At 39.9% G+C, this 27,811-nt stretch overlaps 1 protein-coding gene across 1 annotated transcript in view; it reads left to right on the top strand.

The window, feature by feature from the left end:
* The window catches only part of faf1 (Fas (TNFRSF6) associated factor 1), a 305,741-nt gene that overhangs the window by 229,647 nt on the left and 48,283 nt on the right, over positions 1–27,811 (top strand). Inside the window, exons 14-15 of the mRNA XM_078218550.1 lie at positions 9,431–9,567; positions 10,011–10,099. Of these exons, the coding sequence (XP_078074676.1) occupies positions 9,431–9,567; positions 10,011–10,099 (226 nt within the window). The remainder of the gene's footprint in view (positions 1–9,430; positions 9,568–10,010; positions 10,100–27,811) is intronic.

The following is a 27,811-nucleotide window of genomic DNA, read 5'->3' as shown; positions in this document are numbered from 1 at the left end:
TCTCCAAATTTGCAGATAACATATTCTTTCTGCTTGCAGAAAGACAGATTCCTATGTACAAGAGAGAGTGAGCTATGAGGAGGATGCATAAATACTTCAGTGTGATCAGTACAAGTTGAATGAGTGGGCAAATGCATGGCAAATGCAGTGTAATGTGGATAAATGTGAGGTTATCCACTTTGGTAGCGAAAACATGAAAACAGATTATCTGAATGGCTATAGATTGAGAGGGGAATGTGCAATGAGACCCTGGATGATCTTGTACACCAGTCACTGAAGTTAAACATGCAGGTGCAGCAGGCAGTAAAGGAGGCAAATTACATGTTGGCCTTCATAGCGAGAAGATTGGAGTTCAGGAGCAGGGATGTGTTGCTGCAATTATACGGGCCTTGGTGAGACCACACCTGGAATATTATCTGGAATTCAGTACTCCTTATCTGAGGAAGGATGTTCTTGCTTTAGAGGGAGTGCAGCGAAAGTTTAACAGGCTGATACCTGGGCTGAAGTATGGGGAGAAATTGAGTCAGGTAGGATTATAATCACTGGAGTTCAGAAGAATGACAGGGGACTCTCATAGAATAGACAGGGTAGATGCAGGAAGGCTAATGGTGGGGGGGGGGCGCATTTAGGACTGAAATAAGAATTTTTTTCATCCAGAGAGTGGTGAACCTATGGAATTCTCCACCACAGAAAGCTGTTGAAGCCAAAACATTGTCTTCAAGAAGGGGTTGGATATAGCCTTGGGGCTAAAAGGATCAAAGGATATGGGGGGAAAGCAGGAGCAAGTTACTGAGTTAGATGATCAGCCGTGATCATAATGAATGGCGGAGCAGGCTCGAAGGGATAAATGGCCTACTCTTCCTATTTTCTGTGTTTCTAGTTTCTATGTTTTATTAATGCCTTTTTGACATGTTGTGTTACAGGGAATTGGATGGAATAGATAGTAAATTTGTTGAAGTACAGAAGGCAGTTGTGGAAAGTGAGCCATTTATTGTGCTGAAAGAATGTAACCATTGGTGTACTCCGAGACAATATGTTCTTTGCAATACATATAAATGATCTAGATTAGGAAAAAAGAGGACAAAAGTGTGCTTCATCATTGAGGACTGTAAGTGTTCTGGAGAACATAGACAAATTTATTGATGTTAAAAGGGTCTTGCTGTCAAAGCTTTCTGTTTTGCACTCATCAGGACAGGTGCAAGAATGCAAAATTTCAAAGAAGAACAATTTATACTGCGTGAGAAAAGGGTGCAGATTGGTTGGCAAGTCAAATCTGGTCGAGGCATTGCCATGGAGAATGTACCTGGGAACAATTGTCCCCCATGCTTTGTGTAATTCAATGAAGGAGCAATGCTTGGACATGTTTTTTCCTACATCTGAATACAAATAGCTTCTAGCAAGCGTAAATGAGCCATATTGCGAGCCAGGCTGATTATCTTAAATTGGTTATGTAATTTTGATACATTGAGGTTGTTCGTCAAGTGCTGTCCAATCACAGAATCACATCTAACATTGACATTATTTTCGGAGTTTTGCAAGCAGGGTATGGTTGAGAATGATTAGTGCTCTGTGTATTGTGAAAAACCATTTGTGATATATTGTTTGATACGTTCCACCAGTCACTGGGACGTGTGGTCTGTGTACCTGGCATCATACCTGCACTGAAATTTGTATACCACTTTACACATCTGTGTGGTAGGTCGAACATCAATTTGGCTCAAAGGCTGCATCCTGTTAGTGGAAAGTATCACTTGTAGTAGCAGCATGAAATGGCACATATGGTACATCAAAGCTGTCCTGCAGAATACTGGCTATCCCAGTGTGATCATTTGCTCACTGTATATTGCGCAAACTCATGAATGGGCTAAGGCTGTAATTTTCACACCTGAACAATACCTGATCTACCTTAAATTACCTTTAGAATAGCGGAGAGAGGGGCACGTGGACACAAGACTATTCCTGAGTGAGAAATAGATTGAGTGAGTAGTTGGGAATTTAGTTCAGGTGGGAATTTGGTGTCGAGGGGCAAGAAGGTGTTTCTTTTTCCACTCTATTTCAGAAACCAGTAGTTTGGTGAGTTCTCTTCCTTGTCTTCAAGCTAGAGTGAATGCACCTTTCTATTACTTTATCAGTGTAAATTATTAATGAATTAATTAATTAAATAAATAATGTTGGGCAGAGATGGCAGGGCTGGTGGTGTGCCGTGACTGCAGCATGTGGGAATCTGCAATCCCAGACAATTGTATCTGCAAAAAGTGTCTGCAGCTCAGGCAATTTCAGTTGCTGAGCTGGAGTCAAAGCTGTAGACACTGTGGAGCATCAAGGATGATTAACATTACCTGATACTTTGTTCTAAGAGACAGTCACTCCCTTTACGTTAGGCAGAACTTTTGAGTTGATCAGTGGCCAGCAACAGGAGGGTGTGGCTGCGAGTTAGACAGATAAGGGGAACCAGCATGTCTGGATGGAGATAGAGAATTTTCAGCCTCTGACTTTGTCCAGCTGATACGAGGTGCTTGCTACCTGTGTGGATAATGAGGTGGATTGCAAGGTGGATGTGCAGACTGACCATGACACCATAGTGAAAGACAGCATTCTCATAGCTAGAGATGAACTTGGAGTGGGAGGGAGAAGATCTGGTTGTCGCAGCCCACATTGAAGCCAGTGACATAAGTCGAATTAAGAATAATGTTCTGCTAACAGAATTTGAGGAGTTGGGGACCAAATTGAAACACAGAACATCAAAGGTAATTATCTCTGGATTGTTACCTGAGCCGCACGCAAATTGGCATAGGGTCAACCAATTAGAGAATGAAACACTTGGCTCAAAAAGTGGTGTGGGAAGATGGGATTTCAATTCATGAAGCACTGACATCATTATTCAGGGAAGAGTGTGCTATTCTTACTGGCTCCCCTTTATCTATCCTAGTAGTTAGTTACTTCAAAAAACTTTATTAAATTTGGCAAATTTAGTAAGGTACCACACAAAAGGTCAATAGGCAAGATGAGGGCTCATGGAGTTTGGGATAGCATTTTAGCATGGGTAGAGGGTTGGTTAACAGGTAGAAATCAGAGTGGGCATAAAAGGAGCTTTTTCAAATTGGCAGGCAGTGAATAGTGGAGTGCCACAAGGACCAATGCTGGGGCCTCAGCTTTTTATAACCTATATGAATAATTTAACTGAGAAGACAGAGGGCAAGGTATCATAGTTTGCTGCTGATACCAAGATAGGTGAGAAAATAAACTCTGGGGCGCATATAGAGAGGCAGCCAGGAGACACCAAGATGGCTGATGGAGTATAATGTAGGGAAGTGTGAAGGTATTCACTTTGGTCATAGTAGAAATGCTGAATATTTTTTTAAATGTGTGAAATCTGTAAGTGTTGATGCTTAGAGACTTGGATGTCCTAGTACAAGGAACGCAGAAAGTTAGCATGCAGGGCGGCAGCAGGTAGTAAGGACAATTTCTTCACTCAGGATAATGAAAACGTGGAATGCTATACCATAGAAGGCTGTGGAGGCTAAGTCACAGTGTATTCAAAAAAGGGAGTTTTTTTAGATTTTAGTGGCATCGAGGGGTATGGGGAGAAAGCGGAAATATGGCATTGAGGTAAAGGATCAGCCATGATCATTTGAATGGTAGAACAGGCTCAAAGGGCCCATGACAAAGGGCCTACTCCTAGTTTATATGTTTCTTTGTATTGAATGGTGACACAGGCTCAATGCGCCACATGGTCTGCTCCTGCTCCTATTGCTTGCATTCTTGTGGAAGGGTAAGGTGTCTCAAAAATTTAGTGAAGTTAGCTATTCCATGCTGCTACTATGCAGTAGCAACTCGAATGGAATTTTCCACTAACAGGATGCTAACATAAATCCAAAAAGACATTCTGCTTACCATACAAATGAATTTCAGAGCTAGTAAGCTGTCAAGTACATTGGCTGTATGTCCCAGTGTCTGGAAGATCACATCAAAAAGCGCATCCCTTTGGCTGTTCACAATAGACAGAGTACTGACCGTACTCAACAATATCATGCTTGCAAAACTCAACATAATGTCTAATTTTAGATGTGATTCTGTGAATGGATAACACTTACTGAGCGATCCCAAGAGTGCTAAGAATTATAGTAACAACCAATTTAAGATTGTCAGTAAGGCTTGCAGTATGGTTCATTTAAATTGCTAGAAGTTACATATATTCATGCGGAGGGATCTGGCCTCTGCAAGCAAAAAGCACATGTGCAGACATTATGCCTATTTTGAATTAAAGTTCCCTGGTGCATCCGCCATGAAACACCTCGACCAATCAGAGTCGACTTGTCAACCAATAATAACTCTCTTCTCATGCAAGTAAATTGTTCCTTTTGAAATTTGGCATTCGTGCACCTGTCCTGATGAATGTAAGACAGAAGGTCTTTTTTTTTAAGCAGTGCTGCAGTTCTGTACTCCCAAAGGATTATATACAAGTTTACAGATTGAACAGATGGATGAAAGTCAATTTTGAAAAATGTGAGGTAATGCAGTTAGGAGGAAAGACTAAAGCTTTAAAAGAGGGGAGCACAGAGGGGCTTGGGTTTAGATACACACCTTTAAAAGTGGAAGGACATGTTTCTAAATAAATTTTTGAAAATGCATGGGATCATTGCTTTCATAAATAGAAGAGTGAAGTAAAATGCATAGGTCATGCTTAGTTTACACAAATCATTGGGTAGGTCACTGTGTGCATATCCTGTCTAATTTTGGCACTTTAAGGAAGGTGTCAGAACCAATGGAAAGGAGATGCACTTAGCTGATACCGTGGTTGAGAAGCTGTAGAGAGACCAGACAAATTGGGACTCTTTTCAGTAGAACAAGGAAGATTAAGAGGAGGTGTGATTAAAACTGTTTATTAAGAGCTTGATAAAGTAAATACAAAGTATTTCAACTGATTAATTAAAACAAGAAGGCATGTATTTATGAGTTTCAACAAAAATCAATGATTTATTTTGCAGAGAATTATTTGGCTGTGGTTTGTTCTACTAGGATATGTGATGGATGCAGAATCCATGATAGCATTTATAAAGGTAGTGGTTAATACAAAGAATATGGGAGGAATATATAGCGGGAAGTTGAAAATTCTTCCCAATGGCAATGGGCCAAATGGACTCCTTTGTGCTGTCAATGGCTTTGAGGCAAGAAATTAATATAGTGTTGCTTTGAATAAACTTTGGCCAAATTGACTCGTTATAATATTTTCTTAACTCAAAATAGACCTATATCTGGTTAATTGTGGGGGATAAAATTGTATTGACACTAAACAGTGCATATTTCTTAGTGCTGTTCTGATAACCTTATCAATGCTCAATTTCAGTTCCACCAGAACTCATCACAGTCCTGATCCAGACATTGACATAAGCTGGATGCTAGTGGAGTTAAAATAGATTCAATTTGGACAACAACATAATTCCTTACATTTACCAAATCCTCCACCTCAAACGCACCCTCCATTTTTGTCGAGTTGTGATGATCCTTCCGTGCATTCTATTTTGCCTCCATCCTCCCCACCAAATTTGGAACCACGAGATCCAACCTTGTTGTAATACGTCTGTCCATTAGTAACTCAGCAGGTGTAACACCTATGGTGACATAGGATGTTGTTCTGTAGGCGATCAGCAAACGGGCCAGTTTGGTTTGTTGAGCGACTCATGACAGTTTCTTCCTGGTGGTTTTGACTGTTTGGATGGCTCTCTTAGCCAGTCCACTTGAAGTAGGGTGGTACAGTGCAGTTCGAATATGTTGAACACCGTTGGTTCTCATGAAATCCTGGAACTCTTCACTAGTGAAAGCAGTCCCATTATCGGATACTAGCACATCAAGCAATCCATGGGTGGCGAATGACTGCCACAATTTCTCAACCATTGCTAATAAGGTCATGGACTTCATTTTGTGTATGTTTGACAATTTGGAGTGTGCATCTCTTATAAGCAGGAACATGGTGCCTATGAATAGGCCTACAAAATAGACACGTAGTTGCACCCATAGTTGATCTGGCCAGTCCCAAGGGTGCATGGGGCTACAGACAGCAACGTTTGCTGCATTTGACATTGATCACATTGACCAGAGTCTTAATTTCAGTATCTATCCCGGGCCACCACATACAATTGGCCGAAATGGTCTCATAAACCTCCTGAGAGCTTGCCGCTTAAAGGGACACGGTACCACAGCCACTAACTGGGGAGATCTTGGAATTCTCTGCCTGCAGCATTGCTGCTGTATGATCATCCGGGATACACCTTTGGAGCAGAAAATTGTGCTGAAAGTTGAAATATGCTTCCAGGTACCAATTACTTCACTGTGGTTTAAAAATTGGGAGAAAAAAACATGCTACCTTGATCTAAAAAGATATTCCCACAGCACAAAACTAAACAAAAAGGAGAAAATTATATATGTAAAGCATAATAATAGACTTTGCTATATTCAGAGTAATATATTTGGCTGAAGTATTTTTAATACTTGATAACGTTGGTATACGTTGGTAATGATGCCAGTAGGAGGATTGTTTTCCAGTGTCTTGTATGTTATTTGCGGGGTAACTTGGTTGGTAAAGGAGTTCCCCTGACGGGGCTATTCCTGTACTTCTCAGTGGTAGAGATGATTGGCCTACTTTGTACCAGCTTTAACAACTGTATTATAGTTGATGCAGTGCTATTCTAAGGTTAAATCGCCAGTTAGGATGGCCTTGGAAGTTATTGCAATGCTCTAATTTTCAATTCAGTAATATTGTAATGTGAATTTATACCAGTATAAAATTACTGTTTTATTATAAAGCATATAAAATATTTCCTCTAGTTTGTTACAGGCTTCTTTTTAGCAATAATGTGTGCAAATCGTTTAATTTGTCTTTACATATATAATTAACTCTTCCCCCACCTGAGTACATGGACGACAAACAGTCTATATGGGGAAAAATCATTCCAGCCATTGCAATGAAATTTTATTCAAGCTATTGGTGCAGAATGGGTCCATGTTCCTTTGTAATTAACATATTCCTTGCCTACAGTTATCTTTCGTTCAGTCAAGGACTAATTACTGAGGACCTCCTGCAGTGATGTCCTGTGGCTGAGGGTAAGGCTATGAAAAATATATACTTCTGTACTCTCCCCAAATGCAAGAATGAAAATGTTCTTAGTTCTTTCCAGCTGCACCCTTTCGTTGTACCACCTACAATGCAGCAGCTATTCGTGGTGTCCATATGAGCTTATATACTTGCGTAACAAATTTATATACATACATACAGGACCAGAAGTGAAGTACACACAAGAAGAAAATTTGCAATTTTAATTATTGCAGAAAGATTTGAAGGAAGGTGAAAAACCCTTTCACCCAGAGAGCAGTTGGGATTTGGAACTCCCTGCCAGAAAGGGTGGGGTAGAAGCAAAAACTCTCATCACATTTTTTTAAAAATTGGGTGTGCACTTGAAGTGCTGTAACCACCAGGGCTACAGACCAAGAGGTACAAAATGGAATTAGGCTGGGTGGTTATTTCAGCTGGCGCAATCACGATGGGGAAAAAAGATGACCTTCTGTGTTGGAAATTTGTGTGTTTCTGCTTCCATTGGGCAAACAAAAGAATGATAAAATGGAGTTTTAAATGTTAAAATCTCATTGCATTAAATTAATTAACTAGATCGATTTTTACTTGTTTTGTTCATTCATAATCTGGGATTGGCACATAAATACACTCAAACATCCCTTCTACCCCCAACACAAGCTAATTGATCTTTATTTGTGTTGTGCTGAGTGATATTATAAACCTTTCTCCCACATAAAACTTTAAATGCATAATTTTTACTTAACCTAATCTGTAATATTATGCCAGAATTTGATCTTTTTTCAATGACTTCATACTTGCCCACGTTACACTATTGCTATTTGTAAGTTTTCTGCCTAGATGTCGGGATCCTCTCTTTTATAATGTGGTTCTGCAGAACATTGAAAGCTAAGTCCCATGATATCTGTCTGATTCATCCCCTCTCTCTCATGCACATACATAGGTTCTCACTCGCATACTCACTCATCAACACACATTATCTCAGAATCTCACAATTTGTCTTTCACACATACATGGAGGCTTTCCCTTTGATACTCTCATTCTCATTCCTTCACGTATACACTCAGAAATTAAGATGATAGCTGGAACCAAGGCCAAGAGAGAGTGCTATATTTGAACCAATAAGAAGATATTAATTTTATTCCTGCAATGGTCATATTCGTGTTTTATCCCGTATTCCTCAGATCATTTTTCTGGCTATCTGAGCAGTAGACTATTAAATTGGATTTTCTGCAAGAAAAAAATTCTATTTGCTCTTCATCCTTTGCATTTCATTATTCCTATGGCATTTGAGTTACCATCAAATATTTAGATGTAAAATCAGATTGCATTTTTCATATATAGTTGTAATGTTGGTCTCCACTTAAACCTGCTGGTGCAGGTACAATCTACCTCTTGACTTGGCAGTTGATTGAATAGACCAAATGAGGACCAGTTAGTTATATGTGATATTCATGTGTTTTACTATGTAAAAACAGTAACCTTTTTAGTATTGAAGAATGCTCTAAATCCAATTGCAAAGCAAAACTCATTCAACAGTCCATTTTAGCCATCAATAAAGTTGCAGAATTGTGTTAAATCTGCAACAACTTGATCCTATCTTAGCAAGTTGCATTTGTGGAAAGAGATAAAATAAATTTGGCACTCTCATTTTAGTTTTAAAAACAAAAAAATCAAAATAAGAAATGAAAGCTGTTTGAAGTACAATGTTTGTACCTATTATGCAAATGTTTATGCCTATAAAAAGCTAGATATCCTGATTGTATGTATTTCTTTTCTACTTCATTACAATTGATATTATTGCAGAATGTTAGTTTTGATATTCTTTTGTTTTTTAAAATCATTAGTGACATTAAACCCATGTAAAACTTTGAATTTATAATTTTTATTCAACAACTTAATGTGTTTAAAACTATTCCAAAAAATGGGATTTTTAAAAAAATGTTCATGTTTTCCATACCTGCCCACATCACAACATTGTTATTTGTAAATTTTCTGCCGAGATACCAAGATGCCACTGTTCTGCGGAACGTTGAAAACAAAGTCCCATGATATGTGTCTGATTCGCCCTTTCTCTCATATGCATACACATGTACTTGCGCACACAAGCACATTATCTCAAACTCTCTCAATTATGGGAGCATTTTTTAATATATATTTTCTATATAATATGAGATATTATATAGATTAGGATGTTTTTCAAACCCTGTTGTTAAAAAGTAATATTGAAAGAAATGTTAATTCTGAGCAAAGTAAGTTTTCAGCTTTGTGCTTGACTCAGTTACAGGTAATGATTATTGAATGTTTTGCTTGACCTAATTGGTTTTTCCCTCTCTCTCGAAGGTTTTTGAGCATGTGCACAAGACATTTTGGCAGTGTTGTGGCACAAACCATACGGACATACAAAACTGATCAGTTTCCCCTGCTTCTTATAATAATGGGAAAACGATCATCCAATGAAGTTTTGAATGTGATTCAAGGTAATTTCAAGTAGAAAATCAATAGTTTGTGAGTGACATTTATATAGAACAATCAAGACAAATGACAGAAGTTAGGAAATCCAATAATTGTGTTTGTCACTTTGGTGAATATTTATACAGTACCTTGATTTCTATTGTGTCTGTGCATGATGCACACAAATGTTTGTCCAAATGCTTTCTGGCTATCTTTTAAGATTTTTCTTCTATCAAATATAAAATTTGCAAATGGATCTTTCGTTACTAACTAAAAACAAGAGAGTTAAGGTATTTGGTTAAAAATAGCGGTGTTGGCACTTGATATGTTCAATCTAATCTTGAATTCATACCTTTTTTAACAGTGCCTCTTCTTAATGCCTTTCTAATGAAAGCTGAAATTGCTTGCCTCCATCAAACATGCATTAATCTTAATAGCTTAAAGCTCAGTTGCGTTCCTTTGTTGCTAGGTAATACAACAGTAGATGATTTGATGATGCGGCTGATGAATGCCATGGAGATCTTCGCAGCTCAACAACAAGAGGATATAAGGGATGAGGTAAAGAGATATGAAAATATTTAGATGTTTTACTTGTTGCAATCTTAAGAATATCTTAGATTTTTAAAAAATACGAACTGGAGGCACAATACAGGACTGGCTAAATATTCTCAATAAAATGAAAATAAACTGATTAAAAGTTTCCTTTTGAAAGTAAGAGTTTTCTAGATTTTCTTTTTTTGCATTTGATGTACATTTTTGAACCCAGTAAACATATTCAATATTTGTTTTAAAACAAACTGCTCCTGCGATTAAAATTTGGTGTTTGGCACTTTCAGTTTTTTGAAGAAAAATGTATAATTTCTTTCCTATAATTTCCTTCTCCTGAAGTTGGTGGAGGAAACTATTCCATGAATTATGATAGTCTCCACTTTCTTATCTAAGTGTACGTATGTATCAGCCAGTGCAGAGTGGATATTGGTGAGCCTGACCTTATCCTCACCCAGTGTCCACAAACACATTTTTTTCAAGGGAGTTACAGAATATCAATCAGAGCAAGAACTCTAGTTTCTTTAGTTTCTTACTGGAGGTACTTGGTCTTGGTTAAGGCCAGCTAATTGAGCATGGATAAAGGATTGAGCATGAAGAGTTCAGTTTTGGTATTAATTAATTTTGGGGACTTGGGTTGTCACGTTGTACATATTTAAATTGGTATAAAATATTTCAAATTATGACAACTGTTGAACTCTTGTTGTGAATTGGAGACATGACACATGGGACAGACCTTGGCAAAAAATCGATGGATCTTTTTCATAGCTGCTGCTTCTCTCCTGCACTTTCTCTTTCCTCATCTATGATATCATTTCAGGTGCATACATTGATACAGCAGAGCTCTGCATGAGCCAATAGGAATTAATACAAATACATAACATTTCCTCCCCCCTTAAGCTGAACGTCCCCATACAAGTTCAACGTGAACAATAGTTACTGATTCAGTCACTATTAATAAGTCACGCGGTCTGAAGGTTGTTATACTCAGAACGGTTGACAGCGAGTCTTTGGCATCGTCTTCACACTGATGGGAACCACTAACGTCTTTGTCTTCCCACTGATGTCATCAGTGGTTGCTTTCACTGGCACCAACATAAGAACTAGAGGTTGTCTCTACATCTGAACAGGAGGTGGCTTTCCACAATTGTGTCGGGGATTGTAGTAAGGTTCAAGTCAAGATTTTGTAAATGTGATCCTGAATTTTCAACAGGCTTCAGATTTGGGGGAACTGTTCTTCCAGCCAATAACTGGTGTCTGCATGTCTCCTCCAAATAATGTAATCTCTGGTCTGGACAGTGCAAGATGTTCGAAAGATCCTGCAAAATCCATGTGCACACGTTGCCAAACCTTTCCATGGATGCAGCTAACGGTGTCAGGTTTCTTACCTTCGCACAAGAAGAATGTGTTCTAGCTTTCTCCTCAATTTCTGCATCCTGTCCAGGCTTCCAGAAATAACTTCTTGCCATTTCTTTCATACGTACGGCTCCGAATTGGCCCTCATCTAGCTTCTCTGACACCCATTTCCTCAGTGGTGGCTGAATAATCACTCTGAGCCCCCTTAGAAGACATCCTGACTGTACTGACAGCTCCAGTCTCCTGGAGTATTCGGATTTCGGGTTAAGTGTTAGTTACACAGTCTTTGATCTTAAAACTATATCCATGACTTCTGAGAGCACAGGATTGCTCAAGAGTATTTTGTCACTTGCCTGGAAGTGGCAGGTGTGTTGTCTACTTGTTCAAAGTAGAAGATATTCCCCTTCGAGCAGTCTGACCAACTGTCTGGTAATGGCAACCTTGAAAGACCATCCCAGTTGCAATGTAGACTTGACTATTGGTACTTAATGGTATAAGTATGTACAGACAAAAGCAACCTTTGCAAATTCTACTGTGTGATCCAAAAATGGTAATGGGTGGATGATAACCTGTCAACAATGTAAACTCTCTCCTATACAGAAACCGATGGAATTTCTCCAAAAATGATCCCCAATGCTTCCCATTCAATCTGGGCATAGTTATTTTGGGCTTTATTGTAGCTTCGAGAAGCAAAAGCAATCACCCAATGGCATGATGTGGAAAACAGCTGCTCCTACACCATAAGGAAAAGCATCACAAGCTAACTGTATGGATAAAGTAGGACCAAACTGCGCAAGAGCTACAGACTTGAATGCTGCTGCTTTAGCTTGCCTGAAGGCTTGATTGCATTGATCTGACCACTTCCACATCTTGTTCTGGCACAAGAGGTTATATAATGGTTTCAGAATTGTTGCCAAATTTGGGACAAATCTTCCATTATAATTCAACAGTCCCAGAAAGGAATGGAACTGCTTAATTTTCTGAGAAACCAGGATTGTTGAATTATTATGGAAGATTTGTCCCAAACTTGGCAACAAGACACTTCTGTAATGGCCTTAACCTTAGAAGGAGATTTGTGAAGGCCAATGGCAGCAATCATGTGTCCCAAATACTCAACGGAGAATTGGAAAAACTCATTTGTCCCTACGGACTCTCAGACTATAATCTTCCGATCTCTGGAAAGTGGCGTTCAAGTTTCAAAGATGTTCTTCTTCAGCACTTCCAGTGACTAGGATGTCATCCAGATAGCACTGGATTCTGCTTAGTCCATTCAGGATCTGATCCATTTCCCGTTGAAACAATGCAACCATTGATACTGGAACAAGCCTTTGTGTATCACGAGTGTCAGAAGTTCCTGTGACGTCTTGTCCACATTCATCAGCAAGTAGGCTTGGCTCAGGTCAATGTTGCTAAAATTTTGGCTGCCTACCAATCCCGCAAACTGGTCTTCAATGGGAACATAACACTAGATTTATGGTGATCTTAAAATCCCTGTAAATCCTTACAGATCCATCTTTCATGATGACTGGAACACTGGTGTGGCCCATTCGCTGATGCTGACAGGTTCCAAAATGCAGTCTTCAAAAGTCACTCCAAGGCAGCTTCCACCTTTGGCCTAATATCATATGGTACAGACCTTGCCTTCAAGCATTTTGCTCGGCTTCCATCTTTTATTTTCAGTTTGACTGTAATGTCTTTCATGCTCCCTAATTCTCCACTGAAAACAACAGTATCCTTCTTTAAAGTTTTCGTGAGGCCAGTTTAGTCAAAACTTCTACAGCCATACACGACCTTTCAAAGCTGGGTAGTTCCCCTTCACTATGTGTAGAGACAAATCTGCTGTTTGTCCTTGAGTTGCACTTTAGTGTGGCCCTTCAAGGGAATCACTTCTTGAGTGCAAGCCTTCAGCACTGTCATTGGTTGTAAGGGAATGTGTTGGAATTTCTCATTGTAGATAGTCTGTAAGGGTTTGCAGGGACTTTAAGATCACCATAAATCTAATGTTGTGTGCTGAACAGTACCCATTGAAGACCAGTTTGTGGGATTGGTAGGCAGCCAAAATTTTAGCAACATTGACCTGCGCCAGGCCTACTTGCTGATGAATGTGGACAAGTTGTCACAGGAACTTCTGACACTCGTGATACACAAAGTCTTGTTCCAGTATCAAAAATTGTTTCAAAGGGCACTGGATTAAATCCTGAGTGGACCAGTGGAGTGCTGCCCCAGTGTCTGGCTGTCCATTCAGTAGTGGAGTGATCCAGTATCTGTGTAGTACCAATGACGGTTAACACATTTAGTGATAACTCCTCCTCTGACCATGGGTCTCTTTGCTCTTTTCAACCGTGTTATACAGCATGGATATTTCACCTTTTTGTTTTGTTTAAATGCTGTCTTGATTCGCTTTTATTTATTTTTATTTATAGTTCACTTTTTCTTCATGCAGACATGATTGTGTCCTTTATTCCCAAAGCTTCAGCATTCCATATCTTGACACCAGCATTCAGCAGCAGAATGCCCTGGCTTTGAACATCGATAACATATATGTATTTCAAAACTCTTGGGTGTCAATTCAGCAGATATTTTGTGTATTCGAGTACACAAACTCAATTGCTGGGCTTCCTTTGCAGCCAGTTCAATAGAAGCAGCAATTTCAATGGCCTTCTGTAGCGTCAAATTTACTCTGTTCACAGACATTTTTGTGTTGCTTAACAGTGTAGACCACAGACAAAGCTGTCCCGAATCGTGTCATTCAGCACATCTCCAAACCCTCAATATTCTGCAAGTCTTTTAAGCACTGCCATGATTTGCGCAATTGACTCCCCTTCCTCTTGGTTTCTTTTATGGAAACTAAAGTCTTCTGCAATCACCAGGGCTTGCGGTGAAAAATCTGCTTGCAAAATGTCCACAATCTGCTTCAGCGTTTTAGTGCCCAGGTTGTCAGGTTGCACTAAATTATGCAGGAGATTAAATGTTTTTCCCCCCATCACAGTCAAGAAGTTGGGCATCATAATATCTTCCGTTATTATGTTTGCTTGCCCAAATAGTCAAAACGCAAGGCATGAGAGCTCCATTGCTCCCATTTTCATCAGCGGGTCCCACATTGCTGTAAACTCCGTCATTGTTTACCATATGCAACCTTCACAACTGCATTTTCAGTAACTGCGTTGATTTTCTTACACACAAGGTACCTAATCGATCTCCAATCTCTTATTTATTCAGCCAGCTCTATAATCTTTGCAGGGTATCTTTTACTCACCTATCGTTGGTCTCTGTAGCGCATGTAAAAGTTTACTTTTTATTCTGACTTTCTGGATGGTTAGCAAGTACAGGTCTGTAGTCCTCATTGCCAATTTTTGGAGACATAACACGCAGGAACAGAGCTTAGCCAATAAACGATCAGAGCTTTATTCATGGCGTATGATACCTTGCTGGGTCTATTACATCATTTCCGGTGCATACATTAACATTATGCAGCAGAGTTCTGCGTGAACCAATAGGAATAAATACAAATACGTAACACCTCGCTGAACTGGATTTCAGTCACCCAATTTATGGGTGTCTTCCTTTTCCAACTTCATTTGTATTATAAACTGATGCAAATGCTTCCCCTTGGCAATTTATCAAAATTAAAACCTTACCTCTGATTTAATCTAGTGACTCTTTAACAAAGTTAACATTCATGCCGGAGCTGCTATACTTCTATTAATAACTTTGACATGTAACAGTAAAAAAAAAATCATTTAATAACGTTGTTTAAATTCCTACTCATCAGGATTCCTCCTGTGTCCACAGTTTAACTGAGGATTAGACAACTGTTATTAGCCTATTAGGACCTGTTAACATTAAAAGAAGAAATCCGAACCAGCAATTAACCAACAGAACCGTGTCACAGGATTTCATGGTTTTTGTATTCCTCACTTACAGGATGTGGGCGCCACTGGCTGGGCCAGCATTTATTGCCCGTCACTAATTGCCTTTCGGAAGGTGGTAGGGAGCTTTCCACCTTGAACCGCCCCGAGGTGTAGGTAAACACAGTGCTGTTAGGGAGGGAGTTCCATGATTTTTGACCCAGCAACAGTCAAGGAATAGCAATGCATGTCCAAGTCCGTATGGTGAGTGACTTGCAGGGGAATTTCCAGATGGTTGTTTTCCATGTGTCTGCTGTCTTGTCCTTGTAGATGGTAATGGCTGTGCATTTGAAATGCGCTAAGGAGCCTTTATGACTTCCAGCAGTGTATCTTGTAGATGGTATGTATGCTGCTGCCATTGTTTGTTAGTGATGGAGGGAGTGAATGTTTGTTGAACGGGTGACAATGAAGCGGGGCTGCTTTGACCTAGATGGTGTTGAACTTCGAGTGTTGTTGGAGACGCACTCACTCAGACAAGTGGACAGTATTCCATCACACTCCTGATTGTGCCTTATAGGTGGGTGACAAACTTTAGAGTCAGGAAGTGAGTTACTCCCTGGAGGATTCCTAGCATCTCACCTCCTCTTGTAATAATTAGAATTATAGAGTCCTTACAGTACAGAAGAAGACCATTCGGTCCATCGAGCCTGCACCGACAACAATCCCACCCAGACCCTATCACCATCACCCACATATTTACCCTGCTACTCCCCCCTGACACTAAAGGGCAATTTTTTTGCATGACCAATCCACCTGATGCACATGTCTTTGGATTGTGGGAGGAAACCCGAGCACCTAGAGGAAAACCCAGACACGGGGGTGAATGTACAAACTCCACACAGACTGTCACCCGAGGCTGGAATTGAATCCAGTTCCCTGGCGCTATGAGGCAGTAGTGCTGACCACTGTGCCACCTTGTAGCCACAGTATTGAAATGGCTGGCCCAGTTCAGTTTCTGGTCAATGGTAACCCTCAGGATGTTGATAGTGGGGCATTTAGTGATAGTGTAGTGCCATTTAATATCAAGGGGCAATAGTTAGATTCCCTCTTGTTAAAGGTGGCTATTGCTTTGCACTTGTGTGGCATGAATATCACAAGCCCAGATAGTGTCCCAGTCTTGCTGCATTTGTACGTGGAATGCTTCAGTATCTGAGGAGTCGTGAATTGTGCTGAACGTTGTGTGCAGCATCCCCACTTCTGACGTTATGATATAAGGAAGGTCATTGTCGAAACATCTTGAAGCTACAGAACAGGTCCACAAGCATATTCAACAGTGGAAACACTATGTCATAGACAGAGCTGAGTCATTCCACAATCAACCAATTCGATCAAAGCTTTGCAGTCCTGAAATGTTCAGTTGTGAGTGGGGGTGAAGAATTAAACAAGGAATAGACCCTATGAACATAGAAATCATAGAAACCCTACAGTGCAGAAGGAGGCCATTCGGCCCATCGAGTCTGCACCGACCACAATCCCACCCAGGCCCTACCCCCACATATTTACCCGCTAATCCCTCTAACCTACGCATCTCAGGACTCTAAGGGGCAATTTTTAACCTGGCCAATCAACCTAACCCGCACATCTTTGGAGTGTGGGAGGAAACCGGAGCACCCGGAGGAAACCCACGCAGACACGAGGAGAATGCGCAAACTCCACACACACAGTGACCCAAGCCGGGAATCGAACCCAGGTCCCTGGAGCTGTGAAGCAGCAGTGCTAACCACTGTGCTACCATGCCGCCCAGTGAGGATTCAGTGAGGATGACTGAAATTCAAAAGATAAGACTGAAGTATTTCCAGTCATTTGCACCCGGAAAGATTCCCACAACACAGAATCCAGTCATCAGCCAATTCGCTTCACACCATGCAATGTCAAGAAATGGTTGAGCACACCCAATCCAGCAAAATCTATAGATCGTGTACTGTAGAACTAACCAGATCTCTAACCAAGCTACTTCAGTACAACTACAACACTGCATCCACCTGACAAATTGGCATATTGTTCAGTTATGTCCTTTTTACAAAGAAAACTGGACAGATGCAGTCTGGCTTAATAATAAAGGATAATTGACAATATTAACAAGCAATACTCACCAATAACTTGTTCAGCAATGCTCGCTTCAGGTTTCACCCAAATCATTCAACTCCAGACCTCATTACAGCCTTGGTCCAAATATGGACAAAAGAACTGATTTCCAGAGATAAAGTAAGAGTGTCTGTCCTTGACGTCAGGACAGCATTTGCCAAGTGCGGCATCAAGGAGCCCAAGTAAAATTTAAGTCAGTTAAGAGTTGGACTAAAACTCTTCACTGGCTGGAGTCATACCTCGCAATTAAGATACTGGTTGTGTTGCTGAAGGCCAATCATCTCAGCTCCAGGTTGTTGCTGCAGGAATTCCTAAGGGTGGTTCCTCGACTCAACCATCCATAGATGCTTTCTCAATGATCTCCCCTCCATCATAAGGTCAGAAGTGCGGATGTTTTCTGATGATTGCACACTGTTCCGTTCTCTTCACTATTTCTCAGATAATAAAGTAGTCCCGTGCTCACATACAGCAAGACATGTACAACGTTCAGGCTTGGGTTGATGTGTGGCATTTGCTCCAGGCAATGACTAACACGAGGCATTCTGATCAACTTCCCTTGACATGTAGTGACATTACCATTAATGAATCCCCCATCATCAACATATTGGGAGTTACCATTGATCTGGAACTTAACTGGACCAACCATACAAATATTGTGGCTACAAGCATGGGTCAAATGTTGGGTATTCTGACACACGTACAAGGCACAAATCAGGAGTGTGATGGGGTTCTCTCCACTTGTTTGTATAAGTGCAGCTCTACGACACTCAGGAAAAACTTGACAATCCAGGCTAAAGAGGCCTGTGTAATTTTTTTTTGACATGTGGCCATCCCTTTGAGCATTCAGTCCTTCCACCACGAGCTGATTCTGTAGACTAGTAGCTATTATGAAAAGAATAAATAAGAGTTGAATTGGTGGTATTAGAATAAGCAATCGTTTAGTAAAATGTTTTGCTAAGAGGAAAGGGGTGAGGAAGAGGAGGACTATTGTCACATATTATAGAAAGAAAGGGGGGGGGGGTAATGATAATGCCAACCCTTGCTATATCAGTGCAGTCATTGAATCTGCAATCTGGGGGTGAAGCTGATGATCTCTAAAAATTTCTGGTTGTAGTAGCTGACAACCTTCCTGACATTCTTGGAAACTGGAGTTCCTTCCTGGCCCTCGCCCCTTCCTATGGGATGTCTGGGGAGGGATCTTTTGGGTATTTTGCAATCTGTCTCTTGCACATTTCTGAGAAAATTATTTGAAAATGAAACAAAGCACAGGGATTGCAGCATTGCTTTAAGCCATGCATTGCTGCTTGGTAGTGAGATTATGATGAAATCAGAGATTGAAAATACAGTATCTGTTTTTGACTATAGTGGGTGAGGCTTAAACTGAAAAATGAACTCAGCTACTGAAAATTGACCCAGAATTAAATGCAGAGCCTTGGTTTTTATTTGCATCATATGATCCATTTTATTTCAAATGATTGTGTTTTTGCTTCAAATGTAAAAGATGTTGGTTCATGTTTTTACAATCTTCCAACAAAAACAGGATTTAGGTTCTTAATAGCAGGAACTGTCAGAAAGCCACACAAAGATTACATTTGTAAAAGGAGACAGTATATGTTTGCTGTCAATAAAGGAGTCTCAGATCCATTTGAAAAATGTGAATGCATTATTAAAGAAAACATAAGTAAACGGAAAAAGAAAAAAGTTAAGTCAACAAACTGGTTCATGCACTAAGGAATGTAGCCAAGTTATGTCATTTATATCCAGTTTTGTTTGTCAACTTAGAAAATCAATTTTGTCAATTTGAAACCTTAACCTTTTTCTTCAAAATGTCATTAATACAACAGTAGCAGCACCATAGTCTTGTAAATTTAAATATTGATAATTTATGAAACATACCTTCAAGTCCCTTCATCAGATTTTTGATAGTCAATTGTAACATTATTGAACAAGTTGCTAATTCGATATTGATTTGTCGGAGTGGTCTTGGTAAAATTATATTGAATTATGAACTCCAAAAGTTATAAAACCTGGCACAAATATAATGAACAAAACAACTTCTGAGCTCAGCTTTAATTAACTCAAAGGAGCCATTAAATTAGATGATTTTTGCTGGGGTTTGTATTTCCCTAATAGCTTGCAAATGCAAACGTTTGCAGTCAGATCAAGCAAATCAAATGTCTCAAGTTTGAGTTTTGTGTAGGAGTACTTCACACTGGAAAGTTTTGTACAGAGATGTTTAAATTGCCAAATGATTGATGCCTTAGTGTTGCATGACAGACCACAAAATGTTTGAATTTGTCACATACAAAGCTAATGAGTAGATACACATAGTTAACCACAAGTATTAGAACTTAGCACACCTGTCTTTTGCTGTCTGTCTCTTTTGCCTGAGGATTAGACTATTCTATGGATTACAGTAACTCTTTCTGACAAGTTTACTGGGTGGGGTTCATTTTAAAGACTGCAGTATTTGATCATATCTCCACAGTGCATTCTTCTATTCCAGCTGTCAAAGTTTATTACTATAAAAATGGTCACTGCACAACTGGCAGTGCTTGTTTGAAATTGAAATTGTGTTTCAATGGTATAAACTTGCTGGATTTTTGTAAATCAGTACTTTTAATTTAACTGATAAGTAAAAGTATGAACGCTCATCTAAAATAATTATTTCAAATTGAGATGATCAAAAGCTATGCTTTACAATTGTTAATCAATCGCCCTCGCCAGCCACCCCACCCCCACCACCACCACTGCCATCCCTGAACTGCCTTTCTACTTTCAAACTATCCTTTTCCAACTGTGATTGAGATATTGATTGTGCACTGAATTTCTGGAGGACAGTTTTTAGTTGAGAAAATAAAGCTGGCCGGACAATGAGAACCTAAAGTGAGGCTGGCCACCGTACTGCCCTGTTAAACATGATCGTCAGCCCTCTGTGACTTTCACACTGAATACTGCTGGGCAGCTGAAGTACTTGCTGGAGATGTGGGGCACTGTGGGATTGCTTTGTGGGATGTGGCACTGCTTGCCACATTCCACAAAGCAGAGTTCATACCCTTCATTGGTAGCCTTTCTCCTACCACCCAAGCAATTTTCAACTCCTGTTACAAGGTTGCTTCCAATTCAGTGCACTTCAATTTTTGCTAATGATCTCTTGTGCAGAACATTATCCAATACCATCTAGAAATCCATATATGGCACATCCATACATATTCCACCATGTTAATGACCTCCTCAAAAAATTCAAATTGATTAGTTAGCCATGACTTTTCACAAAACTATGATGACACTTTGATTTGATTTATTATTGTCACCTGTATTGGTATGCAGTGAAAAGTATTGTTTCTTGCACGCTATACCAGACACAGCATGCCATACATAGAGAAGGAAGGGAGAGGGTGCAGAACGTTGTATTACAGTCATAGCTGAGGTGTAGAGAAAGATCAACTTAATACGAGGTAGGTCCATTCAAAAGTGATGGCAGCAGGGAAGAAGCTGTTCTTGAGTCAGTTGGTACGTGACCTCAGACTTCTGAATCTTTTTCCCAATGGGAAAAGGTGGAAGAGAGAATGTCCGGGGTGCGTGGGGTTCTTGATTATGCTGGCTGCTTTTCCGAGGCAGTGGGAAGTGGAGAGTGAATGGATGGGAGGCTGGTTTGCGTGATGGACTGGGCTTCGTTCACGACCCTTTGTAATTTCTTATGGTCTTGGACAGAGCAGGAACCATACCAAGCTGTGATACAAGCAGAAGGAATGCTTTCTATGGTGCATCTGTAAAAGTTGGTGGGAGTCATAGCAGACATGCCAAATTTCCTTCACCTCCTGAGAAAGTAGAGGCATTGGTGGGCTTTCTTAATTATAAGCGTCGGTGTGGCGGGACCAGGGTAGGTTGTTGGTGATCTGGACACCTAGAAACTTGAAGCTCTCGACCATTTCCACTTCGTCCATGTTGATGAAGATGGGCATCTCCTGATGTCAATAGCTGTCTCCTTCGTTTTGTTGACATTGAGGGAGAGATTATTGTTGTCACACCAGTTTATCAGATTCTTTACCACAACACAAAAGCAGAAAAATGCTGGAAAATCTCAGGAGATCTGACAGCATCTGTGGAGGGAGAGTAGAGCCGATGTTTCGATTCTAGATGACCCTGAGGGTTATCTGCTGAGATTTTCCAGCATTTTTCTGTTTTTGTTGCAGATTCCAGCATCGCAATATTTTGCGTTTATCACCAGATTCTTTATCTCTTTCCTGTACTCCGTCTCGCCATTGTTTGAGATCCGACCCACTACGGTGGTGTCATCAGCAAACTTGAAAATCAAGTTGGAGGGGAATTTGGCCACACAGTCATAAGTGTATAAGAAGTGTAGTAAGAGGTTGATCATAAATTTATCCAGTTGCCACTTACTCTTCCCCAGGAATAGAATTTAGTAACTTACCTACAAATTATATTAGACTTGCAGTTGTATAGTTACTAACCCAATCTCCCACTCTTTTTAAATGATGGAGTGACTTCTGCAGTTTTGCAATCCTATATCACAATTCCCAAATTAAGAGAGCGTTGGAAAATTATGGCTAACATTCCTGTAATTTCCTTGCCTACTTGATTTAATACTCTAGAATGGAAACCATCTGCTCCTGGAAATTTATCTGTCTCCGTTTGATTATTATCCTATCACTTTTTTCACTATTTTCTACATTGCCCCATTTTACATTTGTATTAAATACAAGTTCCTCACCTTGATTTGTCTTTATATTTCCTTGTGCCACCAGTAGTTTGTCGTCTTCATCTACTGTGAAGTGAGACACAAAGTATTTGTATAACAATTCTTTAATTTCCTTATTACAGTATCCTCATTTAATTTGTGCCCTGATTTTCCTTAGCATTTCTATTTTTTCAGTGTACCTGCAATGTTAAGATACTGTTTAAAATGTAATTGCAAATTATGAATAACTTGGGAAGATTTTTCTATGCTTGGCTTGAAACCTGTAAGTTTTGTGTTTTATTAACTATGGATGGTAAGCATTTGTCAACATATGCAAATTAATTTAATTACAATATGCTGAAGCCTTAACTAAAGAGATTACTTTTGACAGCATCATCAGGAAAGCAAGCAGTGGCTGTAAATATGTTACTATTCAACAGCATGCTTAGGGGATTCAGGTGATGCAATTAACCACATGTAAAAAGTCTCAGCAGTTTGCATAAGTTTATTCTAAAAACTAAAATAATACTGTTTTAAAGAACGAAAACACTTGAATATATCTTACAAAGGAATGTGCTCAGCAATTGCAATTCTTAAAAATACCAATTGACTTCAAGCTCTGTTGAGTTGAACGACAACATCTGACTTTAATTTAAATTTTGTGATTACCCTTTTATTTTGCCAATGCTTTGATTAGGAATACAGACATTTCATCTGTAGAAAAGAATACTATTTAACAATAGTTTGTCTTAACACTTCAGCTATTTTGTGTATAGAGTGCATTGACCATCCCTACTGGGATATCTAACCAGTTTCAACTTCAATGACTAGGTTATTTTTATTTTATTTTGAGTATTTGTTCCTGTATCTGCTTGATGTAGCAGTTCAGTGTTGATTAGATAATATTTCACTTTGGCTACCAACTGATATCTTTTGCTTGGCAGTTACAGTTTAGAATGTTTATCTGTGAAGAGTTGTTTATTGGTACCCAGGTATTTCCAGCAGTAGAATATTGTATTCCTAACAAAAACATGAGCATCTGACTTCTGACCTTGAATAATATTTGAACACTGATATCAGTCATTAGTTTAGTCCTTTCTGGACTATGCCATTTGATGAACAGTTGTGCTGCAAAGATTCCATTCCACTTTCTTTGATATTGTAGCTTTTCAAGCATCATGAAGTTGAACAGGATACATGTTCTCAGATCTCTGGCACGGCTACTTTGCAATTGCCTGCTGTGCAGGAGTGACCTGAGATAAGTTGTTTTCAAATGTTCCCCTCCCTCTCTTCAGGGAAACACATGCCTTCTCCTCAAAATCTACCACGGTTGAGGACTCCTGGGTCATACTTACCCTCTTCTTCAATTTAAAATTTAACCTGAGAAAAAAATCTGCCCGCCAAAACTTTGTTGGGAAACTTGGAATAAGTAAAGGTTACTTAGTTTATCAAATTAATTTCTTAACACAGATAGCATTAAACCCAGCCTTTAATAGGTTAAGCCTGATTATTTTAATCTCTTAAGGGAGGCGAACATACAACTTCCCCCAACACCAATGGAAATAAAGCAAATTCAAGAATATATATTGACAATTCAAAATCTCTTGTATGTGCAATGTGGCAGGGCTGCAGAATTCTGATCTGATCGTTGGTTGTGTGATTGCAAAGCTCTTGTCTATCACATACTGCTTTTGCTGTTTAGCATGTAAATACTCCTGTGTTTACTGTATCAGCCACAGATTGTGGCTGAATACAGTTCTGCTGCCGATGGCCACTAAATTAAGCTTCTCGCTATAGCTCTAGCTATTTACATGACACTAGGTGGTAGTGCCCTTCAACACAATGGGCATTATCCTCAATGTGAAGCAGGCATTTCATCTTCACAAGCACTGTGCAGTGCTGACTCTTACCAATATTGTCGTGGAGAGACGCAACTGCAACAGGTAGATTGGTGAGAGTGAGGTTAAGCAAGTTTTTTTTTCTCTTGGTTCCCTCACCATCTGCACAGGCTCAGTCAGGCAGAAATGTCCTTCAGAACTTGGCAATCTTGGTTAGTAGTGGTGCTACTGAGCCACCTTTGGTGCTGGACACTGAAGGTACCCATCCAGATTATATTCTGTGTTCTTACTATCCTCAGTTTTTGTTTCAAATGGTGTTCAACATGGAGGAATACTGATTCAGCAGCTGAGGAAGGGCAATAGGTGCATAATCAGCAGAAAGTTTCCTTGCTCACATTTGATCTGATGCTATGAGACTGCATGGGGTCTGGAGTCAATGTTGACGACTCCCAGAGCAACTCTTTCCCCACTATGTTACTCTGCCACAACTTCGCGATGTTGGCAGCAGAGCCTGGGACATTATCAGTAAGTTATGATTCTGTGAGTATGACAATGTCAGGCTGTTGCTTGACTGGTCTGTGGGCCAGCTCTCCCAATTTTAGCAGAAGTCCCCAAGCTGCAAGGAAGGAAGAGTTTGCAGGGTCAAGTGGACTGGGTGCTGTTTCGATGTTGGGTGGTCTGTCTGGTTTTATTCTTTTTTTACTCTTCTGAAAAACAACAAAAAGTGGCTTGTTAGACCTTTCAGATGGCAATTAGGAGGCAGTTAATTGCTGTAGGTCTGTGTAGGCCAGACTCTGTAAGGATGACAGATTGCCTTCCCTAAAACAGATCACAGAAACAGAAGGGTTTTGCCGCAACATGTTAGTTTCATGATCAGCACTAATAAGAATAGCAAATTTAATTAATTAATTGTATTCAAATTCCACCAGCTGCCCTTGTAAAGCCATAATTTTTATTTACATTCTCAAAAAATATATTGTGAAAAAGTTAATTAACATTACTTTTAATTGTCTAACTTTAATTTTTTTTTATAGTTCATAATTGAACAAAATCTTAGTTATGGAAGCTCAAAAATAAAATTCAGTGATCTGTCTTTACGAATGAGTTAAAGCTATGGTATGACTTAAAAAGAAGGTTGTCATATTATTGAGCTACAGAACTTGTACTGGGAGCTTTAGAGGCTTGAGTGACTGACTCATTCAGTGTAATTACAGTGATTCATGGGAAGTCTGCTTTACACAAGATGAATGGAGTTGATCTAAAATAGTTTTGACTTGCCACTGCACCTGATTGAAAAAATTTGGGTTGCATGCATTGTCAGTTACCATAAGCTATCAGTCAAGTTCAAATGTGTCACTGACTTGGTGAAACATTTACAGAAATTAATGTGTGTAGTTTATAATCATGACAGGTGATTAAAATTGCAGTTTGCATCTCTAGCTTTATAATCTCAGTTGGCAAACATCTGGTGCTATTTTATGTCATTTTATAGAAGCAACTTGCCGTAAAGAATTATTTCTTCACAAAAGTGAAAATGTTTGTGACAATACCCATTCATTCAGAAACAAAAATTATTTTCGAATATCATCTACTTGGTTTAAAAATCATAATGGTTCTCCTTTATCTCAGCTGCTTTACAAAGAAGGATGTTTTCATTCAGAAAATACTGAAATCCATAAGAGCTAGAATCTTAATTCGAGGTCAGACTGTAAATCTTGCAAATTATTTTTGAAACTTTTGATAAATTTTATTATGGACAGCAATTTTAGAACCGTTGTTTAAATTCATTTTAAAATAAATTACAAAACAGTTGAACCATTAAATGAATGGACAAAACTGTGGCAAATGGATGTCAGTGTGGGCAGATGTTTAGGTGATCCACTTTGGACATATAAGGGATAGGACCAATAGGATAGGACGAAGCCAGAAACAGTGGCAGTCCAAAGAGACTCAGGATCTCACTGTATAGGTTATTAAAATGTCATGAACAGTAAAGAAAATAATCACAAAAGCTAATGAATGCTGGTCTTTATATCTAGAGAACTAGAGCAAAATAGGGTTAAAATTGCATCATCTACCCAAAGCCCTGGTCAGGCCACACCTGGAACATTATGAGCAGTTCTGAGAACTACTCCTTAGGAAGGATAAATTGGACTTGTACAGAGTGCAGTTTAGGTTTATTTGAGTGATACCTGTACTTCAAGGGTTAAATTACAAAAGAGATTACACATTAAAAGGTTAAGGGATGATTTAATCACTGGCCCATAACTCCCAGCATTGCAATTGGCGGGTCCCGCGACAATGTTCTGGGGAATCCCTCCTGGAAATCCCTACGTAAGGATTTACCCGGCATTTGCCAAGAGGTGCTAAATTCCTCTCGACAATTGCGTTGGGCTGGGAACCATACAACAGAAGCCATTTAAATCACTAATTACAGATGGTTCTGCCAGTTTTACCCTGATAGTTACTCTGGCAGAGTTAGATGGAAAAAAAACACTTCTAACTCCAGAGTAACTATCTAAGCACCCAGACCCAGCCTTGCAGGGGAGTGACCACATCCCCCTCCCCCGTCTCCAACCTTTCTCTCCCCCCCCCGCCCCCCCCCACCCCGCCCCTCTGTCTTAGACCCCTTTTGACAGGCTCCAGCGGTAAGAGTACAAGATGAAATTCTATGCAGTTCTCTGGCTACATATTGTGGAGATGCCGGCGTTGGACTGAGGTAAACACAGTAAGAAGTCTCACAACACCAGGTTAAAGTCCAACAGGTTTATTTGGTAGCAAAAGCCACTAGTTTTCGGAGCGCTTGCTGCCCCTTCGTCAGGTGAGTGGGAGTTCTGTTCACAAACAGGGCATATAAAGACACTAACTCAATTTACAAAATAATGATTAGAATGCAAGTCTTTACAGCGAATCAAGTCTTAAAGGTACAGACAATCTGAGTGGAGAGAGGGTTAAGCACAGTTTAAAGAGATGTGTATTGTCTCCAGACAGGACAGTTAGTGAGATTTTGCAAGTCCAGGCAAGTCGTGGGGGTTACAGATGGTGTGACATGAAACCAAGATCCCGGTTGAGGCCGTCCTCATGCGGGCAGAACTTGGCTATCAGTCTCTGCTCAGCCACTCTGCGCTGTCGTGTGTTGTGAAGGCCGCCTTGGAGAACGCTTACCCGAAGATCAGAGGCCGAATGCCCATGACCGCTGAAGTGTTCCCCAACAGGGAGAGAACACTCTTGCCTGGTGATTGTCGCGCGGTGTTCATTCATCCATTGTCGTAGCGTCTGCATGGTCTCCCCAATGTACCATGCCTCGGGACATCCTTTCCTGCAGCGTATCAGGTAGACAACGTTGGCTGAGTTGCAAGAGTATGTACCGTGTACCAGGTGGATGGTGTTCTCACGTGAGATGATGGCATCCGTGTCGACGATCCGGCACATCTTGCAGAGGTTGCTGTGGCAGGGTTGTGTGGTGTCGTGGTCACTGTTCTCCTGAAGGCTGGGTAGTTTGCTGCAGACAATGGTCTGGAGACAATACACATCTCTTTAAACTGTGCTTAATGCTCTCACCACTCACATTGTCTGTACCTTTAAGACTTGATTACCTGTAAAGACTTGCATTCCAATCATTATTTTGTAAATTGAGTTTGTGTCTTTATATGCCCTGCTTGTGAATAGAACTCCCACTCACCTGACGAAGGGGTAGCGAGCGCTCCGAAAATTAGTGGCTTTTTCTGCCAAATAAACCTGTTGGACTTTAACCTGGTGTTGTGAGACTTCTTACTGTACAAACATATTGGCAAGAGTGGGACCAGATAAGGGCAATCCCAATTAGCTGGACAAT

The sequence above is a fragment of the Mustelus asterias genome, chromosome 8 (assembly GCF_964213995.1).
Source record: "Mustelus asterias chromosome 8, sMusAst1.hap1.1, whole genome shotgun sequence".
Lineage (NCBI taxonomy): Eukaryota > Metazoa > Chordata > Chondrichthyes > Carcharhiniformes > Triakidae > Mustelus > Mustelus asterias.
The sequence above is the reverse complement of the archived record's forward strand: the minus strand, read 5'-3'. Positions and strand labels throughout refer to the sequence as shown.